This window comes from Aulostomus chinensis, chromosome 18, assembly GCF_037954235.1.
Source record: "Aulostomus chinensis isolate RoL2024-O1b breed Wild chromosome 18, RoL_Achi_v1.0, whole genome shotgun sequence".
In the NCBI taxonomy this organism is placed as follows: Eukaryota; Metazoa; Chordata; class Actinopteri; order Syngnathiformes; family Aulostomidae; genus Aulostomus; species Aulostomus chinensis.
The window spans coordinates 10,218,710-10,244,055 of record NC_141337.1 but is presented as its reverse complement, the minus strand read 5'-3'; the positions used below and the strand labels follow the sequence as shown (position 1 = coordinate 10,244,055).

At 42.4% G+C, this 25,346-nt stretch overlaps 1 protein-coding gene across 2 annotated transcripts in view; it reads left to right on the top strand.

Annotated features, from left to right (window-relative positions):
* LOC147245083 (ubiquitin carboxyl-terminal hydrolase 22) overlaps positions 1-25,346 on the top strand; it is a 27,981-nt gene extending 2,635 nt beyond the window's left edge. The window contains exons 3-14 of one of the 2 annotated variants that reach the window (XM_086184068.1): positions 10,653-10,785; positions 13,028-13,141; positions 13,221-13,322; positions 14,152-14,318; positions 15,776-15,935; positions 17,345-17,450; positions 18,856-19,014; positions 20,141-20,267; positions 21,013-21,104; positions 21,566-21,628; positions 22,182-22,331; positions 22,857-25,346. In XM_086184068.1, coding sequence (XP_086040194.1) covers positions 10,653-10,785; positions 13,028-13,141; positions 13,221-13,322; positions 14,152-14,318; positions 15,776-15,935; positions 17,345-17,450; positions 18,856-19,014; positions 20,141-20,267; positions 21,013-21,104; positions 21,566-21,628; positions 22,182-22,331; positions 22,857-22,899 — 1,416 coding nt within the window. In that variant the 3' untranslated portion in view covers positions 22,900-25,346. The remainder of the gene's footprint in view (positions 1-10,652; positions 10,786-13,027; positions 13,142-13,220; positions 13,323-14,151; positions 14,319-15,775; positions 15,936-17,344; positions 17,451-18,855; positions 19,015-20,140; positions 20,268-21,012; positions 21,105-21,565; positions 21,629-22,181; positions 22,332-22,856) is intronic. The other variant, XM_086184069.1, reaches the window with a different exon arrangement.

Genomic DNA, 25,346 nt, shown 5'->3' with positions numbered 1-25,346 from the left:
ATTGTATTACTCAGACTTGATCCCATTAACCCATGAATTTTATCTCAAATTGTCGATGTTCCCACCACTCCTTTGTTTGTTTGTTTTCCTAGTCTGTTGCCAGCAGCCACCCTGCAAGCTGTCATCCACTTTACCTCAAGCTAAAACCAATTCCTCTGCAATGTGCTCGAACATTGGTAGAAAATCTTTCACCTGCTCTGCAGACACAATCTCTCTACGGTAACAAATGGCTGAATGAATGCATTGGGAGTTTTCAGAGATAACACTGTGACCCGATGTGGCTTTGTTGGCGCCGGAGGGAAATTCTCCATCACCTTTAGATGTTTGTTTACTCTGATACACTGTGTGTGATTGGGTTTTGGAAGACTTGTCAGCTTTAAGTTGTACATTTAATTTGGTGACAAATTTAATAATGTTGTGATTCTCGTAGGTGTTAAGTCTGTGTGGTGCATAAACAAGTGCCTATGTGCTATGAGGAAAACTGAGCGCGTATTAAAGAATAGAGAATATGGCAAGAAGAAAGTAGCACGCATTTATTTTGTCTTCTATGTTAATTCCCATTCAATTATACTTCCTCTTACATCGAGCTACGTTTTCTATGCCTCTGCGTGGTATTGTGTTGTGGCTGAGGGGTGCCGGTGTGGTTACACCACCTATAGACTGTCACTTTGTCTCATGTAAGAGAAATCAGCTCCATCTCACAGAGAGGGAACTCGTGTTCTTCCTCTTCAATCTTCATGGATCCTCACTTCAACTGCCATCTCTTCATCTTTACTCATTTGTATGTTTTTAGTGAGCAACTGCACACACACAGCATAGCCATAGTGTGCCTTTGTCTGAACAGATTTGATATGTTTGCTCTCTTAATTGAGATTTATGCTCCACTAGGTTGCTAAGTGCCATTGAAGCAGACTTGCACAGAAGGATGTCCGCACAGCTCTTAGATAGAAGCCTTTTAACTGTTGAATTCATTCTTCCCGTCCCCAGCAGTATTCATAATTTATAGTTTGTGAATGGCTGTGGTGGTGGAGAGGTGGTGTGAATATTCATGAAGGTCACGGTTATTGTTTTTGTTTGTTTGCGTGCTCTTCGATGCAGCATATTGGACTGAATCTGTAAAAGGAGGAAGCAACGCTACCACGAAGGAATCTGCCGAGTAGTTAAACTGGAGCTATTATCTTAGGTTGAGATGAAATCGGAGCACATGAAAGCAGGATGGGTGGGGTTGGCAGAATTTAACAGCCGTGAGTGCTTTGAAAAAATTCTGTCACCTTGATTAAAGGGATAAGGGTTGTGATTAGAGAGCCAACTGAACTCTCTTCTCCCTTTATTTTCTGATAAATCATATATGATCAGAGGAACCATAACCCCATCTGTCCCTGAAGTGAAACCCACCCACCCCTCCCCTCCCCTCCCCTCTCTGCTTGTCATGAGGGAAGATGAGAGAGAAATCACTCTCTAGATGTTGCCAGGGATTTCAGAGGTAGGAAAATGGACTCAATTTCAATGATGACACATTTACTTCCTTCTGCCACTCCCTCTCCTCCACCTTGTTCTCTTTCAATCGCACACACACACACACGCGCGCACACACACGCACATACACACACATATATAGAAAACTCAGTGAGGCGCAGCCTATCCCAGAGAGGGGCTGATTCCTGTGCTTTGAGCAGATCTCTTTGTCATCACATCACCAGCTCCTTGACTCATCAGCATACGGTTTTAGCATCAGGATCTATTCCCTGAGCTTCTTCGCAGCCCTCGCTTGTTCCTTTTTGTGTGCTCTCTCCCACATAGGCCTGTGTGATATCATGGGGAAAAAAATAAATGAATAAACACCATGAGATGTTTTATTTCTGTCCTTTAATAATAATCAACCATTTTTAAGTCCCTTTTGAAAATTAAGAGAAAAAGACATGATTAACCCCTATTTTTTCCCAGACAGAAAAAAGAACCGATGAGATGACTTTTCTTTTTTTCATTAACAATCTCCTCAACATCTGCACTCGTTTTCTCGCTCCACGCTGTTCCTCTTCCCATGTCCTTAATCAAAGGTGCAAAACCAAACAACACACCTGTTCAAAGTGTATCGCTCATCACAGTACACGACACTATGAAGGGACAGGATTGGCTGATCAGAGCTAGAGAGGGAATATGAACCAAACTTAGTACATCGGTAAAAGCAGGGATGCACAGCGATAACAGCAGACATGCTGATTCCACTGACAAATAATGGGCTGCTGCTCCTTTGAATAAATTCTTGATGTTGACTCCCCTGGCATGAGAGACAAATATATTACATATAGATATGACACGGGTCACATAACGCACGTTGAACATTTTTTTCTTATTTTGCAAAATGAATCATATACGTTAAAGCATCACATCATCAAATCATCTTTTTTCTGCTCACAAGACACCAGCTATAAAGTCTATAATATCCTGTATCCCTACATATAAGCTTTTATGGCACTGACACTAAACCAAATCAATTGTGGATTTAATGCATTTAAATGAAACCATGACTTATTTGTAACTCGCGCTAATCTATACCGCTCTTGTTTTATTGCCTTGGCCAACTCCCCCATTCTCTCTTCTTCCTCTTCTATGCTTAAGTTTTTTCCCTTTTTTTACAAACCTGGTTTTGAACTCTCCTCTCATTACTGCCCAGATATCCTGTTAAATCAGTGAGTGCTTATAGTGCTTTGAAAATCACAACATTCTTAAGTTCAGTTTCCAGTTACAAAAAGCATGCAGCGCCTTGTTAAACCGGCATACTAAAATACTGCTTCTTATTCACAAAGTGTTTTTCCTTTTGTGTGTGTGTGTGTGTGTGTGTGTGTGTGTGTGTGTGTGTGTGATCTGAAAAAATTCATAGCCAAGCCTTTAATCCTCTAATGTTCCCCTCTTCTTCCCATACTCCTCCTTTCTTCCTTCGCTGCCTCACAGACAACATTGTGGGTTCAGTGATGTCTGACTTTGGTTTCTGGCCCTCATCCAGGCCTGTTTCTTCCTGTCTGTGCCCGCTCTGTCACTCTCATCTCTTGTCTAATGTGGCTTTCAGTCTGTCAGTCACTGTGGCTTTGGCACAGTGACTCAGACTAAATAAATGGCATATGGTCTGCAACCTTTTCCCAGAGAAAGTTTAGGGCCTGGTCTTTCACCTTATGAAGTTGCCTTTGAATGCTCCCCCCTTTCAATAGACAAAAGGTGACTGAATTAAATTTTTTTGAAATGTTTGTGGCTCCTGTGCTCAGACTGGAGTGCTGTCCTCGCTGTATTTTTGGATCAAAAATGCTAAGGAACAGGAAATATTTAGGGCTGCTCTGCATGATGAGTAGACATAATTAGTAATACAGTATAACGGCTAAAAACAATATCCAGATTGAAGGGGCAGCAGGTAAAATCTGTCCCAATAAACCTCAAAACATTCTGGTGCTACAGAGAGAGGACCTGGTTTACGAATCACAATCTAGCCTGTGTGGTACAGAGGGGCAATCATGAAGGAAGGGAAGAAGATAAGAGGGCTGTACTGCTAGTTGTAACGCTAGCTGTTAGCGATGGTACTTTAGCACTGCTGTGGGTCAGTAGACGCTCACAGAAATGAGATCAGCCAACACGTTTCTGTTCCTCTCTGTCCCAGCCTTTTCATCAAATCAAATAGTACTTTCACTTCAAAATCATGTTCCTGGTGCAGCACACATTTTTGACTTGTTCTCACAAAATTCTTCTTCTTTTTTTTTTTTTAACAAACATGTTTTGTGTTCACCGCTGTTGGAGCTTTTTGTGTTCATTTCTGTTAACTTGAGCATTGAGTTACGGTTCTGGTAGTGTTTTTTTACGAAGGCTTAGCTTGAAATATTGTTGTTAACGCGACTGAAGAAGAGCATGACTTTGCATTTCGATGAAGCTGCTTTGAGCCTCTTCTCACCGTACAAGTTCACTTCGACTGATTCAATTTCTCCTCTCCCCCCTCCCACTGAACACATCTCCTCTAAGCCTTTCCTCCAGCTGAAGCTGGTACTTCTCATTTGACCGGCCAACAAGCCGTGGAAAGGCATCACTACTACAAAGCATGCTGGGCATGGCCTGAGCCAGCCAATCAGGCTACTGTGCAGCCTTCCTTTAGTACCACCATCTGGCTAATGAGCTGTCAATCACTCTCCAGGGGCTAGCCAAACCCAAACCCAAGAGGCAATCAATCTCATCTGGCATGAACACTGAAATTATTCTGTGTTGTTAAATTGGACCTCTATTTTTGTGTGTTCTGGCAACAGTTCTTCGTCCTTGTGGAACAAAAAAAACAACCTATCAGTGGCTGGCTGGGCCTGCTGGATGCTCCCTTAAAGACTGCATCAGCTCCACTATGCTGCTGCTCATAGATGCTCCTTGAGGCTATGTTCCTTTCTAGGCTCTGTATACCCTGATAAGTGGCATGAGGACCACTCAGATGCTCTGAGCTGAGGATATCAGTCACATGAGAAGCCCCTCTCAGATGTCTTTTTGTGTGTGTGTGTGTGTGTGTGTGTTTGTGTATATGTATGTGTGTTGTGTTCAGTCGGTGGAGTATCATGGCTGTGGGCATCTGGTAGCTGCAAGGGTTGACAAATGATTTCACAGCCCTTTGTTAAGCTTGAACTCCATCAGACCATCTGTGAGGATAAATGTAAACACTGCTGTCTGCATGATCTGCTCTCTTTGTCTACATGTTTGTCAGTACTTTCCTCTGTGTTTTTCCTTTTTGCTGCATTAGTTAGTCTGAATCAGACAACTGTGGACTGGTGCTCTGTTATAATGGGGCTCTTTTCCTGCAATGAGAACGAGGTTCTAAGAATGTGCATATGCGTAAGACCCTGACTGATTGTGTAAACGGCTGCAGGTAGCCAGTATATCGTCACCTTCTTAAAATAATTGCCTAAGTCATTTTTTGAGAATTTTATTTTTGTCAAAAAACAACTCCTTATGATGTTTTGTCTCGAGTTTTTTGTGTTTTATGAAAAAACTTTAAAAAAAAATGACTTCAGTGATTATTTTAAGAAGGCAACGCTATTTAATACTGTGGTTCGACTGCATAAAACAAGACTTTTCTTATCATTATGTTCCCTTTCTCACATGCTGCAAACCCTGCTTCGTTGTTCCAAACCTGCAGACCTTGCACAAACCCTTGAGTAGCCTTGGACTGCGCATTTGATCATAGCATCAAAGCTCCTCCACCCTGAGTATCTCAGTTTTGTTCCACTCTTCCATCCACGCTTTTCTTTCATTTCTGGAGCTGGCTTGACACTAAACTCCATAGGCTGAGGCTCAGGGTTTAACTATAATGTCCTTATAGCAGTGTGTGACAGTATGAGGCCAAACTACACACTCCAACAATGCCTCATCTCTCCCACAACTCGAATTCATTTGGATGAAGTGGGAATACATTTTGCATGCAAAGACCACACAGCATGTCATTGTCAACATAGGTTACAATGGACTGATGGAGGATGGAAGTGAAAAGAGAATGGTGTAAAATTCATATTGTGCTCTTGGGCTGTTCACTGAGGCTGCTTATTGCAAAGCAGGCATTATTGTGGTTGGTGGGGGGGGGGGGGGTAACATCATCCTGCCAAGGCACTGACAGGCTGCGGCCCCACAGGGTCAGTCGGAAGCACAGCTCTGGAGCATCACCATCAGTCTATTTTCCCTGGGATTGTTGATATTAAATGTAGGCTCAGAGAGGACTGTGTGTGTATGTTTATATTTGTGTGTTTGAATACACATAACAAATGTCTACCAGTGTCTATGTGTATATTTACTTGTGGGGAGTTTGTACGAGTTGGCATATTTATTGTGTGCAGCACACGTCGGCTGATGTTGACTTTGTTAACTCCGCCAAGGAGGTCATGTTTTCAGTGCCGTCTGTCAGCAGCAGGGTTACACAGAAACTACCGCCAAATATGGTGGAGGAGTAGATCACGCGCCAAGGATCAACCCATAGGTTTGTATCCTCATCATGGAGCGAATGCACAATTTTGATTTGCTTTAACTCATTACGAGATACAACATTTTTTTTAATGGAATTTTCTGCAGCTAAAGTGGATGAAATCCCACACCATGTGGGAGGGGTTACACAGGTCTCAAAAATATACTTCACTCATCCTAATGACAGTTTTCACTCTTTAAACATTTGCCCAAAGTTAGAAATAGTTGTCTTTTTTCCCATGCACTCAATCTTTCCAAGCAAAAAGTCACAAGAGATTTTGCTTCGAGAATTTCAAATTGATCTTCCAATATTAACCGGACCAGGTTTTTCAGGTGGAAACCTAAATAAGAGGACTTCTTTGTCAGTATTTACAACATTTTCTGCACCCCGGGGTAATAATATATATCACAACCACCTTCAGCAGTGTTACCTCCCTTTAATGATCTCAGCCCAAATGTTTCTTCCTAAACTAAGCAGTTAGCATCATCATGGCAGCCTCTAACGGCAGCTGAACCATTGATTTAGATCAGCTTAATAGTGCTGCTCCTCTAATGTGTTTACAAAAAACACTTGACTGACATTCCAGTTGATCTTTAACTCATTATCGTTTGAACACGGTGTTTCATTACTTGAGGTAACGTGCCCAAGGGACTACCCTGAGTGTACAGTATTGCAGTATAGACATGTCCATCAAACATCGTGATATATGTACATTTTCATGAAATAAGGACATTTTCATTGATTTTTCTGGAAATGTAACGCAGACCTTGGCGGAGGAGTGTGTTCTCTCAGTGCACTTCTAGTTAATATGTGTGTGTATGTCTTGGCTAATAGAGTGTGAGGCAGCATGGTGAGTCACTGCTCCCATCTAGAGTGCTCTACACAGTATTGACTCTCCCCTCCCCTCCCTAGTCTGTTCTTTGCGGCAGTCGGAGCGGACTCTGTAGAGCCAGACCTTTGTCCACATTGTAATTGTCCTCGTCATTCTCTCTCCCCCTCACTTTTTAGCTCATCACCTCACCACCTCTGTTTGACTATATGACTACATAACAAGGAATGCTGATGGAGGAATAATACAGGCAGATTGAGAACATACTGACAGTGATGAGGTTATTTGATTTTTATGTTGCATGTGCCTTGACCATCAAAACCTCTAATCTTCTCGTCAAACATGTATTGGACACCTATTCATCCAGCTAATGTCCTCCTAGATCTTTTCTTCCATCAATCAGCAGCTTTGCACCGGAGAGGGTCGTGGTCTGAACATCAGCCTAACTTGCCTCAAAGAGCTCATCCCAGATGGCAGATACAGTCTAGCGCAGCACAAACATGAGCTTGCTATCCATCCAACAGTTGTTCCAGTCATCTGAGCCAGTGGCTGATCAATAGCTGCTCTAATAGAACATTAAAAGACCTGGGTGTGGAGAGACGCAGCACTGCTGACGTTGAGGAATAGACCGCCTGTGTGAACCATGGTGTAGGGGAGGATGGATTGATCTTCTGAGGGTTGGGAGGGAATGAGGTGTGGCAGAGTTTCTTGCTTTGGATTTCTGGTGCAGAGAAGTGGATTAAGAAGCATCACTGCCTAGGTGGGATAGGCATGGTTACATTTTTATGTCTGGTATGAAGACTCCTCCATCACACTATCCTTAATATCTCCTGTACCCTTTATTTATGAAAACATGCCACCTTACAAGGTTAAAGACACTAGATGTCAGTCTTGATCTCAGTGGTTCTGGATGTGATTTTGTCCCTCTGTCCAACTAAGGGTTTCTGGGCTATTGAGCCAAAGCACTATGTTCTTGTCTTGACAGCCCTCATAAAAGGCTCATTTAAATACAGTGAGGTATCAGTATTGGAAAGCCTTTTTTTTTCTGTTGTTGTTGCTTGCTCTTTAAAGACAGAATGTTTTGTTTGCCTTTGTGTTCCAAAGCAGTCTTGAACAGTTGTGGCACCTCTATTGTTTTCCTGCAGTGTTTTTGCTAATAGTAAGCTAGCAGCCTGAGGGAGTGGCGGATGGTGTTACTGTCGTGGACAAAGGTGTATAAAATGAACTGTCTACTCATTGTACTCAACATTAATGTTTTCCATTTAATTTTCTCTCTTAAAATGAATTCTGTTAATGCTGGCTTGAATATCCCTGCACGAGGATCTATCCCACACCAATTAATGCTTAGCCAAATCACGGAGAGAGTTTTGCTACCTCGCTCTGTGATAACGCGTCCTACCATTCATGTGTTTCATGCAATACCATCCCCTCATGTACCCTGAAGCAAGCAAATGAACAAGTAAATATTGAATCACTTATGTTCCTTCTGTCCACTGGTCCCTGCTACTGCTGTAACCCTGCATGGCGCTGTTATTTCAATCGTACACCCACCCACTTGTGCAGATTGTCCAACCGCGTTCGCCCACTCCCACAGATGAGCCATCCCAGTTCAGAAGATATTCAGATATCTAAACGTTGGGTTTTGTGTGTGTGCGTGCGTGCGTGCATGCGTGCGTGTGTGTGTTTCTCTGTTAACAACACATCTGTTATCCCACAGAAAGAATAAAAAATACTCTGGGGGTCATCCAAGCAAATGCAAATCCACCTACTCAGCTGTTTATCAAGCCACCTCTCACAGACCCATGCTTAAAAAGGATACATTTACACAATAGTTGGTGCCAATATGAACATCCGTACTGTTTGCTTCATATCATGTATTCCTCCTCATAGTCAGCATCTTCCCAGTGTGGACAAAAGCCATAGTCCCTGTTTGATTTCAAATGTACCCCACAGGTTATCTGAAGCTTATTATGCTTAAGCAGTCTGACTGGTAAACTCAAGTGAACATTTTTCAAAATAAACAATACTTGAAACTCAAGTATCCTCATTTTGGTTCTGTCCTATAGTTGGGTGGTAACCAATATATATAACCAATATAACCACCTTTCCTCAAATCTTTACTACAACTGACACCATTTTGACAAACGGGCCATCAGGACATAAAGAGCCCGCTATGCTGTTGACTCCTTAAAGTGAGTATTTGTGGTTAAAAAATCAAGACAACTCGCTTTTGAAGCCTTGTTGTAATCCACTGATGGATTTTATTCGGGCAGAAATTGTCTTTAGACCATAACACATTTTTAAGTTAATAAACACACACATACTACCATTGTCTTTTGACATGTTAGTTAATAGTGTGTTTTCTGTCTGCTGAACCTGTATTTGTATCAAACAAATGCCGGCTGCGCTCTGACCTTTTGATTGACATTTCATTTGAGCCAATGGGAGCTTCCATGTCCAGTTCCAGCTGATTGACTTTCAATGGTGTTTAATCAGTCCACAAAGATGTTAATACTCTATATATCATGTCTGCATAGTCTTTGTTGATTGATGAAAGACTTACAGGAAGAGTGCCAATGTAAAATCAATCCAAGGTGCTGTGGTCTTAGATGTTGCGGTTTAAATCATTCTGTGTAATTTAGTGTGATGTCATTGTTTTGTTACACCACAGAAATTGGTCTTAGTAGCCGAGTTGTGATCCCATTTTTACAGACTGTGTTGTGCGTCTTCCAGGGTAAAGGAAGTGAAACAGTCTTTTGTTTGGTACAACAAATTTCTAGTTCAGATGGTGTTAGTTTTTACTATTGCATCTCCAGTACGAGGCTGTTTGGTTCATGTCCTGTCCATGAAGAAGTGTGTGAGAGCATTTGAGTCCGTTCAATGAACCGATTTCAGTCAGTGCATTCTGTGTACTCAGAAACTGAAACCTTGTAACTATCTCCAGCGCTACACGCCTCTCTTTTCTCTGTCTTCTCTCTATTAGTGGGCGACTCATTGCAGCAGATCTGCATCCTGAAAGCTTTGATTCGATCTTGCTTCTCCCTCCATCATCGCTGTTATTTTCTCTTTCTCAAAGAAGCAGGAATGCTGATAAAGTAATCTCTGCTCCACTTATACATTATGAACAGAAGCAATTTAGCCAAGGGTGATAACTACAGAAAATATTGACATTCGCTGATGTGCTAATTGTTCAAAGGGTCTCACGGTCCAAGGTGTTTTTAATGGTCGCGCAGCTGTGGAAACGTCAGTGTGGTTTTGAGGTTTCACATGCAGTGAGTGGCGCGCTATTGGCCTCTCTAGCTATTTTAGTTACTTCTGCTAGTCATGTTTATTGTCCGTCAGAAGGCATTTGGGGCAGATTTGACGATGATTCCCTTACTTTCTTCTTTTTTGCGTTTATACAAAATGAAACAAACATCAAGAAACTTTGTATCAGAGGAGATCTGGTGCTCACTTCAAATGATTACCTCTGGGTGCTGTAGGCAAACCAATCACTCGGCCGTTAGTGCTTTGACACTTGCTGCTCACCGCCTTCACCGGTCGGCCTTCCAAGCAGTAAATCCCCTCGTACACAGGATGCGTTCAGTAAAATTGATTGGGAAATATTTTTTCTTGACCTGCATTGAGGCGCAGTGATCCTGTAGTGGTCTCACTATCAGGTTCATTCAGACGTGTTTTCCCAGGTGTTTGTGTGACTGACTGGAGGATAGAAAGTTCTGCTCATACTGCTTTACAGTTCAGCTCATACTTGGGTCTTGTTGCTATGAATTTTCTGACTGTCCCCTCCCCTCATTCTCACCCCCCCCCCCCCACACCCCCACATCCCCTACCCTTCCTTCATGTCGTTCTCTCCAGGCCAAGTCCTGTATCTGTCACATGTGTGGCGCCCACCTGAACAGACTCCACTCTTGTCTCTACTGCGTCTTTTTCGGTTGCTTTACGAAGAAACATATCCACGAGCACGCAAGAAACAAGCGACACAATCTAGGTAAGCCACCTGGTTACTCTACTCTTCCAAGGTTGTTCAGGAAAAGTTTTATGATAAATGATATCAATGTTATCATGCAGTACAACCAATTATCAATCCCGTTGTGTCAGTTTTACTCCCATGCACCCTTGTGAGTGACACACTGCAGCCTCAGCTATTATCAGTGAGGGAGAACACCATCACTGTGGGCGACGAATTTCTCCTCTGAGTGACTGTAAACCCAGCACACTACCTTTCCGGTGGGGATGCCTTAGGCACTGAAATGATGAGTTTAAGCCACTACACTCTAGGGCTGTCATTGTTTAATCAAACTTCTTTTGGAATGTGGGTGAAACATGAAATATTTAAACTTTAATGACTTGTTCAATGAAACATTTAAAGTCAAAAAAAGCATAGCAGACTAATTTTTCTTGCTATTCACTCGCTTTCCCCTCCGATCTAACTTTCTTAAAATGTACTGTCAGCTCAACCCGTTCTGGCCCTGCTGGCCTTTAAGTAAATGAAAATGATGAATAAACGTGGTGAGCGGTAAAGCTGCGCTCGTTGTACGGTCAAAGCTCTGAGGAATCGGAAAGGAAGAGGGCTGAAATATTTTGGGTTCCACGTGATCAATGGCCAAAGATGGAACGATTTTTCCTGCCAGCTTGCCAAGCGAATGGGAGGGACTGCAGCAGATATAAGTGAAGGTGTTTATGGTGGCCTCTTTACCCTAACTTTACATTTATTGCCTCATTCACTCAGTTACACACAAGCCACTTTTGGATTCCTTAATGCCTCCAAAGTCCACATTTTTTGCCTATATATTTGCAACTGCTTCAGCTGAAACCTGATGTTAAACCAGTGCCTATATTGTGTGTAGAAAAACACAGCTTTATGATACTTACATACTGAAAAACTGTTGCTTTAAAAAAAAAAATCCTTCAAAATATTAAGAATATTCCATAAATTACATATTTACTTGATTGTTTCTCCATTATAAATGATGGATGATGTGCAAAGATGAAGAGATATGAGCAAAATGGAGCCCATATGAATATTGGCTATGGGATTGACTCTGATATGTTTTAAAGATCACTCACATCTGCTGATACTGACGACGGCCAATATTACCGTGCATCCCTAGCAAGTCCTTTGTCTATCCTCTGTCTATTTATCATCATCTTGGTTAATAACTTGTTTGATGATGTATTTGAAGGCCACACATTGCTAGTCCTCAGCTACGGACGACTGGGACTCAAAGTTGCCGCTTGCTAATTACACTAAATAAGACAATGACACTTGTCAGGAACATTTGGATGATTTGTTAGCCTGACAAGGAGAGCTACATGTTGAAATGGGGGACTCACTATGCTCACTATTTCCCTGAATGGCTTTAATTGATTTAATGGATTCCAGCAGTTTGGTCTCACACACACACACACACACACACACACACACACACACACACACACACACACACACACACACACACACACACCCAAGTGTAATAATACAGTGTTAATTAGTTCTGAGCTTTCCACAGGAGCCTCTCTGACATTAGCACTTAAGTCTGTTCATCTCCACCTCTAACCAAATGAATCCAAACTCTCCCATCTGCTAGGCTGCTGGATAGCAAGACCCTTTCACATCTCTTTCTCCTCCTTTTCCTAGCAACATCATCCACCTTTTACATTCTCTCATTCTTTGCTCTTGTCCTTCACTCAAGAAAGACTCATCGTGTCCTATCTTCATCCTGTCACTGTCAGTGATGTTTTTCTCTCCATTTCTTTCTTGGCCATGGTGCTGTTGTCCAGACAGGAACACACAATTCACCACTTATCTTGGAAGCATAAGATACATCTGGGTTTTTTTTCTTTCTTTTTTTTTCATCACATGATGTGCTAGCACACATTCTCAGCGTGGGTAGCACCAAAAACATAAAAATGTCTGACCAGGCTAAAAATAGGTTGTCACGGCAACAGAGCTGAGGTACGGTTGCCGTGGAGTTTGAGAGTGGAAGTGGAATGGTATGTTAGTTGAACAGATAGGTGGGGTTGCTGGCAAATACACTTCCATTCTCTGACTTAACATTGTTTAACTCAAGCAATTAGATGGAAACATGATTTGTGAAGTGGGAAATTCAGACTTGATTTGAGGTTGAATTCAAATATAATTTCCTGCGTTTGTGATACTGATTGGAATAACGATGTAATATCTCTCTCTCGCTTGCTCTTCTTTCTCTCTCTCTACTTCCTGCCTCCAGCAATAGACTTATTATACGGTGGAATATACTGTTTTGTGTGTCAAGACTACATATACGACAAAGATATGGAGCAGATTGCCAAAGAGGAACAGAGAAAAGCCTGGAAATTGCAAGGTATAGCTTTATGTTTAGAACATAATACTGCTTTATATTGCCTGGATGCTTTCTCATATCTACGTCTTTGTTTCTACAGGCATAGGGGAGAAATACACAACGTGGGAACCTACCAAGAGGGAGCTAGAGTTATTACGACACAATCCAAAGCGGAGGAAAATCACTACAAACTGTACCATAGGTGAGCATGCGTGTGTGTTTTGTGTATTTGTGTATGCAGGGAGGATTTCCTATAACTGAGGAGTGTGTATGCATAAGTGTACTTGGGTCAATCATGCATTTAAGTGTAGTATCAAGGTCAACAGGACCGGACAGCCTCACAGGCAGTAGAGTGGGAGAGACGGAACACACTGTTCCCTACCTCCAAGGCCTTGTTTTCTCCATGTTCTATTGTCTCAGTGATCCTTTGCTTTGGTTTCTTCTTCTTATCTCCATGTTTCTCTGATTTTTGTACATCTATTCTTGTCATCCATCACCTTTTTCTTCCTTTTCTGTTTTTTTTTTTTTAAATCTTTGAAAGGTTTATAGCCTTCATTTGGCACCACACTGTGTTCATGTGTTTGTGTGCACCGGGACCGTTCTAAAGTATTTAAGCCCTTGCTGAGCACTCTCTTCCAGAACCAAACCTTTACTCAATTGGATTACACCCAATAGCTTGCTGTGTCTCACCTGCTCTACTGGCCATCACTGGAGGACTGTAGCTTCTCACTCGTAAATGAACCCATTCACAGCTTTGGGTTCTGCTTCAGGACACACACTGTTCAGCTGGCAAACCTGACCCAACACCATATTGTTGATTTTCCAATCTCACACATGCACGCGCGCGCGCACACACACACACACACACACACACACACATATATGCACAAAAAAAGCACTTCGATGGAGTCAGTAGGTTCTACAAATGTGTATGTTTATTTTTTCTAATCAGTATTTTCCACAGTATGTCACGTTAAATTATTCCCACATTGTTAATACTCCCCTGCCCCTCTTCTCTTCTTGTCCTGCAGGTTTACGAGGGTTAATAAATCTGGGCAACACATGTTTCATGAACTGTATTGTTCAAGCCCTAACACACACACCGCTGCTGCGAGACTTCTTTCTCTCTGACAGACACAAGTGCGAGATGCAATCAAACTCCTGTCTGGTGTGTGAGATGTCGCAGCTGTTTCAGGAGGTAAGATGAGCACTTTACGTGTATAAATGCGCCTAAAATTTTCTTGCTTTCTTTTTTCTTTTTTTCTTTTTTTGATAAACCAAACATTATCTCTCAGTGCAAGAAGCTAAGTCAATTTTACACTTTTTTTTGTCAAAACCAAAGAGGGTGATGGAGTACACAGAAAAATCCTGCCTGAAAGGAACATACTGAGACTCGTACAAATAAACAAATACAATTCAGTAATAGCAGCTGAACCCGACTGATCAGACCTATGTTGCGCATCCTCAAAATCACAGCTCTTTTATACAAAAATGTATCATTTTCCATCCAGCAAACCCGTCGGCCTTGAATGTTATGTAATCGCCGCTCCCACACTGCCTCTCTCTTCTTTCTTTTTTTTTTTCTTACACCCTCTCACTTCCCGGTATATATGCACTCGCAGATGGCAAGTGTTGCTACACACACGCACACGCACAGTCCCTGGTCTGTCTCAGTTGGCTGAATACAACACATGAAGTAGGTAATCACTCACCTCCATCATCACCCTGGGAGGCAGACATTGATTGAGTACCCTACTGTCTGTGACTAGAAAATTCAGGGTCAGTCATCCAGTAGAAATTAATCCTTTTAAACACCCTTTGATAGAGTTCTCAACACATCTTCAACAGTTTTCCCCACCATACCCTATCCCCAAATCTCTTATCTCATTGATTACTTCCAACACACCTTCATGTCGTTCTCAAAAGCTATCTCCTGACTTCATGTGCACCGAACTTCGAAGTGAGAGGCGTAGCAAGCTTTGATCAGTCACTCTCTCAGCTTTTTTTTTTTTAAAACTCCTCTTCTTTTTCTTCTTCTTGTCACTTCATTGCATTTGTCAACCACCTTCAAGCTGTTGAGAAAGGCAGAGCCTGTAAGATTCAAAAGGGGATGTCGGAGCGGCATGATTTTTCCCTCTCACAGCTCAATCAAGACCTACGAAAGAGAGAAAGTAGAGAATAAAGAGAGGTGCGGTGTAGCATCTGTGTGTCGAGAAACAAGAGCCATCTCTGGTATTAATGAGCTCCGCTTGGAACTTCACCGTAGTGCGAACTCTTGTGCTGAGCTCAGCTCTGTTACTTTCTACTCACATCTTCCGACCCTGACCTGGATTGTGACTCACTCTTAATTCCCATGGTAACTAAGAGACTTCTTTTCTGATGGATGTTTTTTGCTCCAGCCACTTTGTCTTGTGCCTCGCCTTCCCTCTCTAGATAACCCGTCAGGTGACACGTGGCAAAATTGATTCATAACTGACGGAGCCTTTTAAAAAGAGCTGCTAGTCTAATCAGTTCCACTTAACTGAATTAATTATGAACGTAAATTAGCAAAGGGTTGATAAAACATGATGCACCAAACACGTAAAAAAAAAAAAACACATGCCAAGCTGAACGTCACCCGTAACCACCTCGCCAATGTTTGTTCCTCACTCTCAGTTCTACTCGGGCCACCGTTCTCCCCACATTCCCTTCCGGCTGCTGCATTTGGTGTGGACTCACGCACGTCACCTCGCAGGCTACGAGCAGCAGGATGCCCATGAGTTCCTCATCGCAGCGTTGGATGTTCTACACAGGCACTGCAAAGGGGACACCATCAGTAAGATTCCCTTCACTCCTTTCATGTTGCTGTCAAGTGCAGTTAGGGTTTATCTTGATGGGTTTTTATTTTTTATTTTTTTTTGAAATTGCATTTGTGTTCTTGACAATTGCACATGTTTGGTCTCAACACTGGAGGAAACACCACGATCAGCCCCCCTCGTGATGTCTCTTCTCTCTTTTTTGTATCATGTGGGTGTGAGAAGTGTTGCCAAAAACTGCTCAAATTGGAAAGTGGTTGAAAAGTTTTCAAATACATATTTGTGTCGAGAGCAAATGAAGAAAAAAAACATTTTCTAAAAGATCTGATGATCGTCCTCAGGTAAAGAAGTGAATATACACTGCCATCTATACACCGGGGCTGTACTCTCTGTCTTTACTTCTATTAAGTGCACCAGTCAGTAAGTTTTAAATGACATTCTTTATTGTTATGTGCTGTATAATACTAGGATTTGGCAAATAAATCTGCAAATCTCATGTTTAATAATATATGTTATGTAGAAGGTAAAGTGTCAAGACCATCACAGTGCATATCAAAAGGCTAAAGTGGACCAAAACATTTGCCTTCTTTTTTTTTTTTTTAACATCCATAATTTGGTTTCTGCCTTTCTGTCTTTTCATTAGGCTGCAGGATTGAGCAGGTCTAGTTGATGCTATTCCAGATTACAGTGGACAGAGTAGTTGTAGTTTTGTGAGCATGATGTGCTATATGTGTATATAAATAGTTAAAGTGCTCTAAGTCAGTTTAGTGTCATCACAATTTTCTGATGTACAAACGCTAAGACTCTCAGTCCACTGCACTGTTAACTCATCTGTAAAGTAGCTGCTAGTGCTATCTGAAAGTCATGACTCGTAACTCCGATTCGGCTGCTGAACAGAGCAATAACTCCAAACATAAGGTGAACGAGTTCACTTCAATATGGGGACAGTTCTGTCCTCAGCTAATATTGGAAGGGACAGGTCCTACCATCCATATGGAAACCTACCCCCTTGGTTCTTGAATAGTTTCTGTCAGTCCAGGATTGTGGCTTGTCTGGCTGAATAGCAAATGCAGCAAAGAGCAGCGTCAGTGGAAAGATTGAATGTCTAGGACTGTGTCACCGACTGTCTGCTGCTGCATTTTGAGTTATACCTTAGATCTACCCACAGTAGCTTATTTCACTGGAAGCATACTGAAGGAGACTGACAATGGTGTGTACCGAGGGGACAGCTAGTAAGCAGTGGGAGGAATGTCAATAGGCCTTACTGCAGTGCAACAGACCACGCAGTAACGCCGGCTGTGATTGGCTTTAGAGAACCCAGTCTTGAAGTGCCAGAGAGGGTACGCTGCAGGGGAATGGGAACGTGAGAATGGAGTCCTTCACAGGTGCTGAAGAGGTTGTGTTTGTTTCTACCCTCTTCTCTCTGCAGGAGACGACAATGGGAAGAAGGCCAACAATCCAAACCACTGTAACTGCATCATTGACCAAATCTTCACTGGGGGGCTGCAATCAGATGTTACCTGTCAAGTATGCCAGTAAGTGTTTGTTTAGCGTTCACTGAAACAAAGTCGATATATTCGCTGTCTATTTTTCTTGGTAGATCATTGCATCAGATCCAATTCTGCTTCTTTCACTCCCCCAATCTCTCCATCCGTCTGTCGTTCTTCACGCACCGTCCTCCCAGATATGGTGGACAACTGGTTGTGTCCTCGCCACTGCAACATTTATTTGAAGGCCTTGTCCCTCCTGAGCTACTGTAAGGGGGGTTGTCTAGACAGCAGCACAACTTGAGCGTTGTCTGCCTGCTCCCTCGAGCTGTCCTGTCACATTAACACTAACACGCTGCACTGAACCCGCAAAGCACCTCACCCAGACTAGCAGGCAAGCTGGGTCCCAGCTCAGTGCAACCTTACCTGCCCTGCAGTTATTTTCACTGCTGATGTACCATTCTCACCATAAATTAAAGAGATAAAGATCCCCTTCAGACCTGTTTTAGGACATGGACTCCAACGTATCTTGTGTCCCACATCTCCTTTGTGTCTCATAAGAATTCTTTTGTCCTCCCAGAATCTTTGAAAGGGTATTGTTCATTTTAAAAGTTTTAGCTACAAGACACACGATGTGCCCTGTTTGACTCTTTCCACTATTAAGTGTATGTGCACTTGTGTTTTGAAGTTATGACCCTCTACTTGTGTAAGCTGTTCACTGCGCCGCTCTGCAGATTCACTACTTGGGTGCTTGCTGCAGTTCATTTATCTGCAGTCTAATCTGAAAACAGCCAGTTAGAGTCACAACTCTGTGCGTAAATCATTCTTTACAATGAAACTGAAATATTAGCAATAGTAAAATGACATATTTTGTAGGTAGAGAAGAGGAAAAAGTGCAACCTTTCACTGTTTAGGTGGCATTAAATTGATGTCCTGTGACTGCATGCCCACTTGCATTCTGAGCCACCTGCTGGTACCTCTGGGTATTACAGCATCATGACTCATCTATTTAACATTGCTAATGTGCGGGAGAACAAATTCCCTTTGCATCCACAGCACATCTGAGAAGACAATCTTCTTTTTTACGTATGAACCTCCATTTTTTTTTTTTTTTGCCCTGGCTGAAGTCATCACAGTTATTGGGCTGTAATAATACATATTTCTTATGTAAAGCCAATTTAAACACTTCATTGGATTGCAAATGCACCTTGAAGAATAGTGTGGATATTATGCACATGCACACACTCAATCTCCCAGCAGGCTTTAAGAAAAAACTCGATCAAAATCTGTAGAGCCCCTGTGAATTGAAGCTCATGTATTGCCATCCATGTCATCATTCTTTCATCACGACTCGTAATGTGTGACACAACCCCTGAACACACACAGCCGTACATTATTTATTAAATGTAATATTCAGATATAAAGATGGCTTTTCTTGTCTCCATTTCATCAGTGGGGTTTCCACGACGATAGATCCGTTCTGGGATATCAGTCTGGACCTGCCTGGCTCATCAACACCTTTCTGGCCTCTAAGTCCTGGAGGGGATGGCAGCACAGTCAATGGAGAGAGTCACCTGTCAGGGTCCACCACGCTCACAGACTGCCTACGCAGGTACCGCTTCAGTTTTCTACCAAACCAGATGGATCATCTGTTTCTTCCTGGTCAGGTTTTTTGTTTGTTGATCCTAAAAACTCCCTTTCTTGCTATATTTAAAATGATGTTGGGTGGTATTCAGTTTATAACATGTAAACCTCCCTCAGATTGACAGCATTACCCCACCACCCTGATTTAAAGTGTTCGTAGCGGTTTGAATTGAGAGTTCCTCCAATACACTTTGAAGTGCTCGATGTATTTGATAAACTTGTACTCGCTACGCTAATTGTGCTAAAGCAGAGAGGCACTGATCTGCTAACTTTGTTGGGCCTATTCATCTCACTTGTACGGGGACAAAGGTATTGCCATGCTATAGGCTCCAATTCCATTGTCTTTCCTTCCACTTCTCCAATTTATTTTTTGATATCAAATATCTCCACTCCTTGTCAAATCATTTTCACTTGTTCCCGCACGTGTACGTGGGGTCACATGTGAGGTGCACTCAGGCACAAAAGCCCTGTTATACCTGGATCTCATCTCCCATCGCAGCCAGATTGGCAGAATCGCTGTGTGACCTCTCATACCTCCTCTACTGCCTCTTCATTCTTGCAATTTCTTCTCCTCCTCTCTTTATCTTATCTCATTCCCTCCCCTGTCCACCTGATTCCTCCCCCCCATGCCCCCCCTCCACCTCACATTCATGTCACCCCACCCCTCCTCTCCTCTTTCTCTTGCTTCCTTTCCCTCTGACTTTTTTTCCCCTACTGCAGCTCTTCACACACCCCTAGTTGCTGCAGCAAGTCTCTTAAAGGTACAGAACTGGTTGGTACTGTTGCCGTGGTGATAGAGGCGTTGGCAATACCAGCAGCAGGGTTCTGGGTTGGGTTTATTGACATACAGAGTGGATGCACCAAAAATCTGTAGGCAGAATTGATGCGCAAGCAATCAGATATCTGAAAGACCGGCTTCGTTCCTGGGTTCTGTGACAAGACAAGTGTAGCAGGGCGCAAATGACATCATTAAAGAACACGCGTGATATAACAAAAGATTTCTCACAAAAACTATAACAAGGTTCTTTTCTTTTTTACTCACATGCTCTTAACCATCTTCCAACTTCCTTTATATATCTTTCCTCCCTCTGCAGGTTTACACGGCCCGAGCATCTAGGAAGCAGTGCCAAAATCAAGTGTGGTGGTTGCCATAGTTACCAGGAGTCCACCAAACAGCTGACAATGAAGAAGCTCCCCATCGTAGCATGTTTCCATCTCAAAGTGAGTCAGTCAGCGACTATCTCCTGCTACGTTACCTGTCAGTTGTCACATGGTTGATTTCAGGGTCTAGTCTTAGATCTGATATTGGGTCTTACTTCAGTCAAGCAGATACAAGTGGCTTTTAATGCCGCTGGAAAGATCCTCCAGTTGTAGGTTTAAACCAGATTCTAGTGCAGAAATATGGGTTTATGCATCCACAGCCTTACATCTGGTCGAGGCAAAATTCAAAATTTGTATTAACTCAGCTGTCTGGTGTATAGCTTGTGCAAAAGTGGGTTCATAAATCAATTCTGGTGGGTTACCTTGTCTTGTTTAGCCCATTTCTTCGATGTCCCAGGACACCTATGATTTAAATGACTCAAACAGTCCTCCTTCATCCATGTTTTATTTACAGTATTGGACGCCCATCATGTATTTATGATATTCAGAGGAAGAAGCTGCACTAACAGCTAGATCAATCCAAGCCTCTTATTATCTTGTTATGGAGGCATGAATGTGTGACAGCCGCTCAGGGAAACAAGGATTTCCACTTTTCACTTGTTTTGTTGTATTTTTGTATTGTAATGATGATGCTTGTTATTTCTAAATATGTTTTCTCTCTCTACCCTCCCCCCACTCCCCACTCCCCCCTCCCCCTCACTCTTTCCCCCACTCTCTCTCTCTCTCTCTCTCTCTCTCTCGCTTGCCATTTTTTCTGCCCCTTCCCCCCTCTCTTCTCTCATCCTCTCTCTTTGGCCATCTCCAGCGGTTTGAGCACTCTGCTAAACTGCGGAGGAAGATCACTACATACGTTTCCTTTCCTCTAGAGTTGGACATGACGCCCTTCATGGCATCCAGGTGAGAATGGAACAGTAACAACCTACCACCGTTTCCCATCAACTAAATGTTTACAGCCAGCATGAGGCATCAGAAAGACAGATGTTTGACTGTGAATCCCATAGAAGCTTCTCCTTCATGCATTTTAATGCCTACACATGTGCACAGACAATACATACTGTGTATTCACAGTAGTACAAGGCTAAATCCGCCTCATTCAGCGCTGCATATGAATATATACTAGTGGCAGTCGAGCATGCAGCAGTGGTTGCGCCCCACCCTCTGACTGTAGCATCCATTCAGCTCTGTTCAGAGAGAGATGAGAGAAGAAGAGAATTAGAGTGACATGAAACAAAATATATCTGCCTTTGTAAATGGTGTAATCCTGCCACCTAGTGGACGCCTCAGGAACACATGTTTACACAGGCTTGCAGCACTAATAATGTCTTCTGTGTTTTTTGTTTCTGTCCCGATTCCCACAGTAAAGAGAGCAGAATGAATGGGCAGTATCAACAGACGGTTGACGTATTAAACAATGACAATAAGTGAGTATCTCGGGACGCTTATTATCACAGCAAACACTTTTATGAACACACCCCGCTGTCAGCAGCGCTGACATCACCCTCGCACAGCAGCACACGCTAATGACCTAAATCAGCAGACTATGACTTTCCCAAATTAAATCAATTAGAAGCCGCTGTGATGTCTTCACCCATGGTAATTACTGGAGACGTTCACCAGGGACCTGGTCCTGCACACAGTCTTGACAGGTTGTCTGTGGGCACCCAAATGTTTTTGTGGAAATGTGAGGCTCTTTTTATTATTAGAATGAAGTCTGTTCCCCAGACAGGCAGGTCTTTCTGTTGCGCAGATAGTCTGAGTATGTAGACTCAAAACCTGTTGTAGGGGGGGTGAGGGGTTTAGACCCCACTGGCACACCGCATGATGTACTGATCCTATTGGAACTAGACACATCTACTCAGAAATGGGACACCGTTCCTGGATAAATGACACCCCCCCCCCCCCCCCGGCCCTCAGTTTCAACCCCGGCTGCGTTTTCTTTTCATATTAAAATCTCTTCATGTCTGTCATTCTCAGGTATTCCTTGTTTGCAGTAGTCAACCATCAAGGCACATTAGAGAGTGGCCACTACACCAGCTTCATCCGCCAGCACAAAGACCAGTGGTTCAAATGTGACGACGCCATAATCACCAAGGCCAGCATTAAAGATGTACTTGATAGCGAAGGGTAAGAATGGACGAAAAAAAACATTACATAATACCAGATCGTGCTACCAAATGAGACATTGGACGACTTCCCACGTGTTCAGTTAGCAAGGAGTCTTGCTAGCTTATTTGCGAAACAGGTATATGCAAGACAGTAAAAGGGGCGTGTCTACACGTTGCCATGACAACCCAGAGGCTCCATGAAGTACTTTTTTATGTAATTACGTTACTATTTGTGGCTTGTGTTTTCTTGGGATATCTTTGGGGTCTTTGTTCATGAATGATTTTAATATTACGTAAGTGAACCGGAAGTTCAGCATGGTTGCCTAGCAACAAAGTGGAAATATAGCAGTTTTATTGCGTGTGCTCCGCGCGCAAAGGAGAGTCTCTTGGGAATATGCCAACCAAGATATAAACGTGATTATTCCCACAGCTGCGGCACATATAAACACCTTCTTCAGAATATAACCTTAAGCAGAATATGGTTTGCATTTAAATGTTATCAGTTAGTCACATGACCAATGTTTCATTTTTTCCCCCCCTTTAGGTATCTCTTATTCTACCATAAACAGTTCCTTGAGTATGAGTAGTCTTTGTGACCACTGACCATGAAGAACCACTGCTTCTGAGGAGAGAATTGAGAGACAGTAATGGAACACAAACACACAAACCTACCTGAAACTCTTTGACTACCAGTCTGCTCCTCTAACTCTGGGGGACGAGAAAGAAAGAAAACAACAACAACAACAACAACAACAACAAAGACGTGTGAAATCATGCAACTTTTCAAAAGAAGAAAGAATAAAAAAAAGCACTGAGCTACTTCTTGGCATCTACTTGACAAAACTGAATGAAGAGGAGAGAAGGAGGAAGAAGAGGCTTTTGGGTTAGAGGGAAGATGTCCCACCACCTCTCTCTTCTCTCTCTCTCTCTCTCTCTCTCCCTTCTCCTTCCTGCTGCAGGGGCAGAGTCTGAGCGGGACTGACTGTCATATTGATCGGGCACATCTGGATTCTTCATTACAGTATTCGAACCCCCCCCCCCCCTCACACACACACACACACACGCACGCACGCGCACACACACTTTGACTTTCTCTCCCATGGTGCTCTTGTTTTCAGCTGACCAAGCATTTAAATGACGGAAGATGTTTTCATGTCATATGCATACGGGAAAGCAAAAAAAAGTATATATATCAAAAACAAAAAACAAACATAAAAAAAACCTCAGAAATAAAATCACCATATTATGACCTTTGCAAGGACATTTCTGTAAGTTATGGTTCTGATTATCCCCATTTGTGAATTTAGTTCTGAAATATCGTATGAATTTAGTATACATCTATTTTTTAAGAGCAAAGAGAAAGGAGGAGCTCAGAGACGCTGCCTTTGCCAGTTTTTTTTTTCTTGTTTGGGGGGGGTGGTGCTGCGATGGAAACTCAAACACATTTTGGACCTGAGTGAACTCATGTTCCATTATTTACTGTGTTGATTGTGTTATTTTTAAGTCTGGTTGAGGGCAGGGAATATCTATTTTTTTAGCGACTCATATTTTGTTTACTGTTTTCAGTGTCTTTTTTTTTCAGTACAGTCATATGTCCCTCGCTGTCTTGGTACTGGAAATGTTATTTGGACGTGTTATACTTTCATTCTTGTGGAATTGTTGGTATAATGATGGTGCTGATTAAATGGGCTCACCTTTGCTGTTTTTTTTTTTCTTTTTTCCTTTTTTTTTTTTTTTTTTTTTTTGGTTATATGTTGAATGCGAGCTTTGGGTTTCTGAAGAGAAAAGACTCGAGATATGAACTCCGGTAGCGGTCCTATTTTACGTGGGAATGCTGTGGTCTCTGCTCATCGAACACCTCGAATGCTCTGTGCAAAAAAACAAAAACAAAAAAAAGAAAAGAAAAGAAAAAGGAAAAAAAATTAATAAATAAAAAAAATAGTAATAAAAAAAAACCAGCCCAATTGAACAACACTGCATGCAACTGGGCTCTAATGATTTTATAACGGTGATAATTTGTAAAACCACAAGGCTTGCTGCCTTCCCATTATATTTGTTCTATAGTTCCGGGGATGGGAAAGCAATCCCTAAAAGGGAGTCAAACAACATTGCACGTATACGGGCATTGCGACCACAGCCTGACTCCATCAGTGTTATCTTCTCCATGGCAACTGTGTGGCTGGTGTGGTTCGTGGTGTGTTTTGCCTCTGCAGTGCAGTAAACCCAGTGCTCTATTCAATCAGTATGCTGTCAAGTCAGACTTTAGATAATGCACATACACATCAGGGTGTTGTGGTCTGTTTTGTTTGAATATCACTGATTGTGTTATGTATTTAAGAAAAAAGAATTGAAAAAGAAAGAAAAAAAAAATTCACTCGTGTATAAAATGAGGCCCAAACTTATCACATACAAACCACAACCCCTGGTTCTTTAGCTGCTCTGTACCTGAGAAACAAACGTGCTGCAGAACCTCAGCTAGAGAGAGAGAGAGAGACAGAGGGAGCAATGGTGGATTTCTGAAATCAGACTTGAAATGGTCACACTCTGGTTTTGTTGTGTCATGGAGCAAGTTAAGGTCACCCAAGGACATTCAGGGATGCTGCTGAAACAAAACAACAAAAAAAAGGAAGAAGAAAAAAAAGAGCTTCATTATCCGTTTCAGCGATTAAACTCAGAACAAAACTGGAATGTGTATGTGCTGTCTTTTACTTTCTCTTCCCTCCTCACACGTTCTCTTGATTAGTCTCGTGAGTTCTGTCAGGAGGCGTCAAGACGGATGAAAGGTGAGGTCACGCCCTGATAGACAGGGGGAGGCAACCTACCATTAACACAAAAAAACACTTCCAAACGTGTGCTTTTGCCTTTTTATAGGTAAAACTAAATCTGGGCATTGCAACTATAGTTATACTTTTGCTTATGGTGCCACCCTCTGGCCAATCCTAGAACCTACACTCACTATCGCCATCAATGCCTTACAAAAAGAAACCAATGTGAGGAAATAAATCCCCGGATTTAAATGATTTACTGCTGTTAT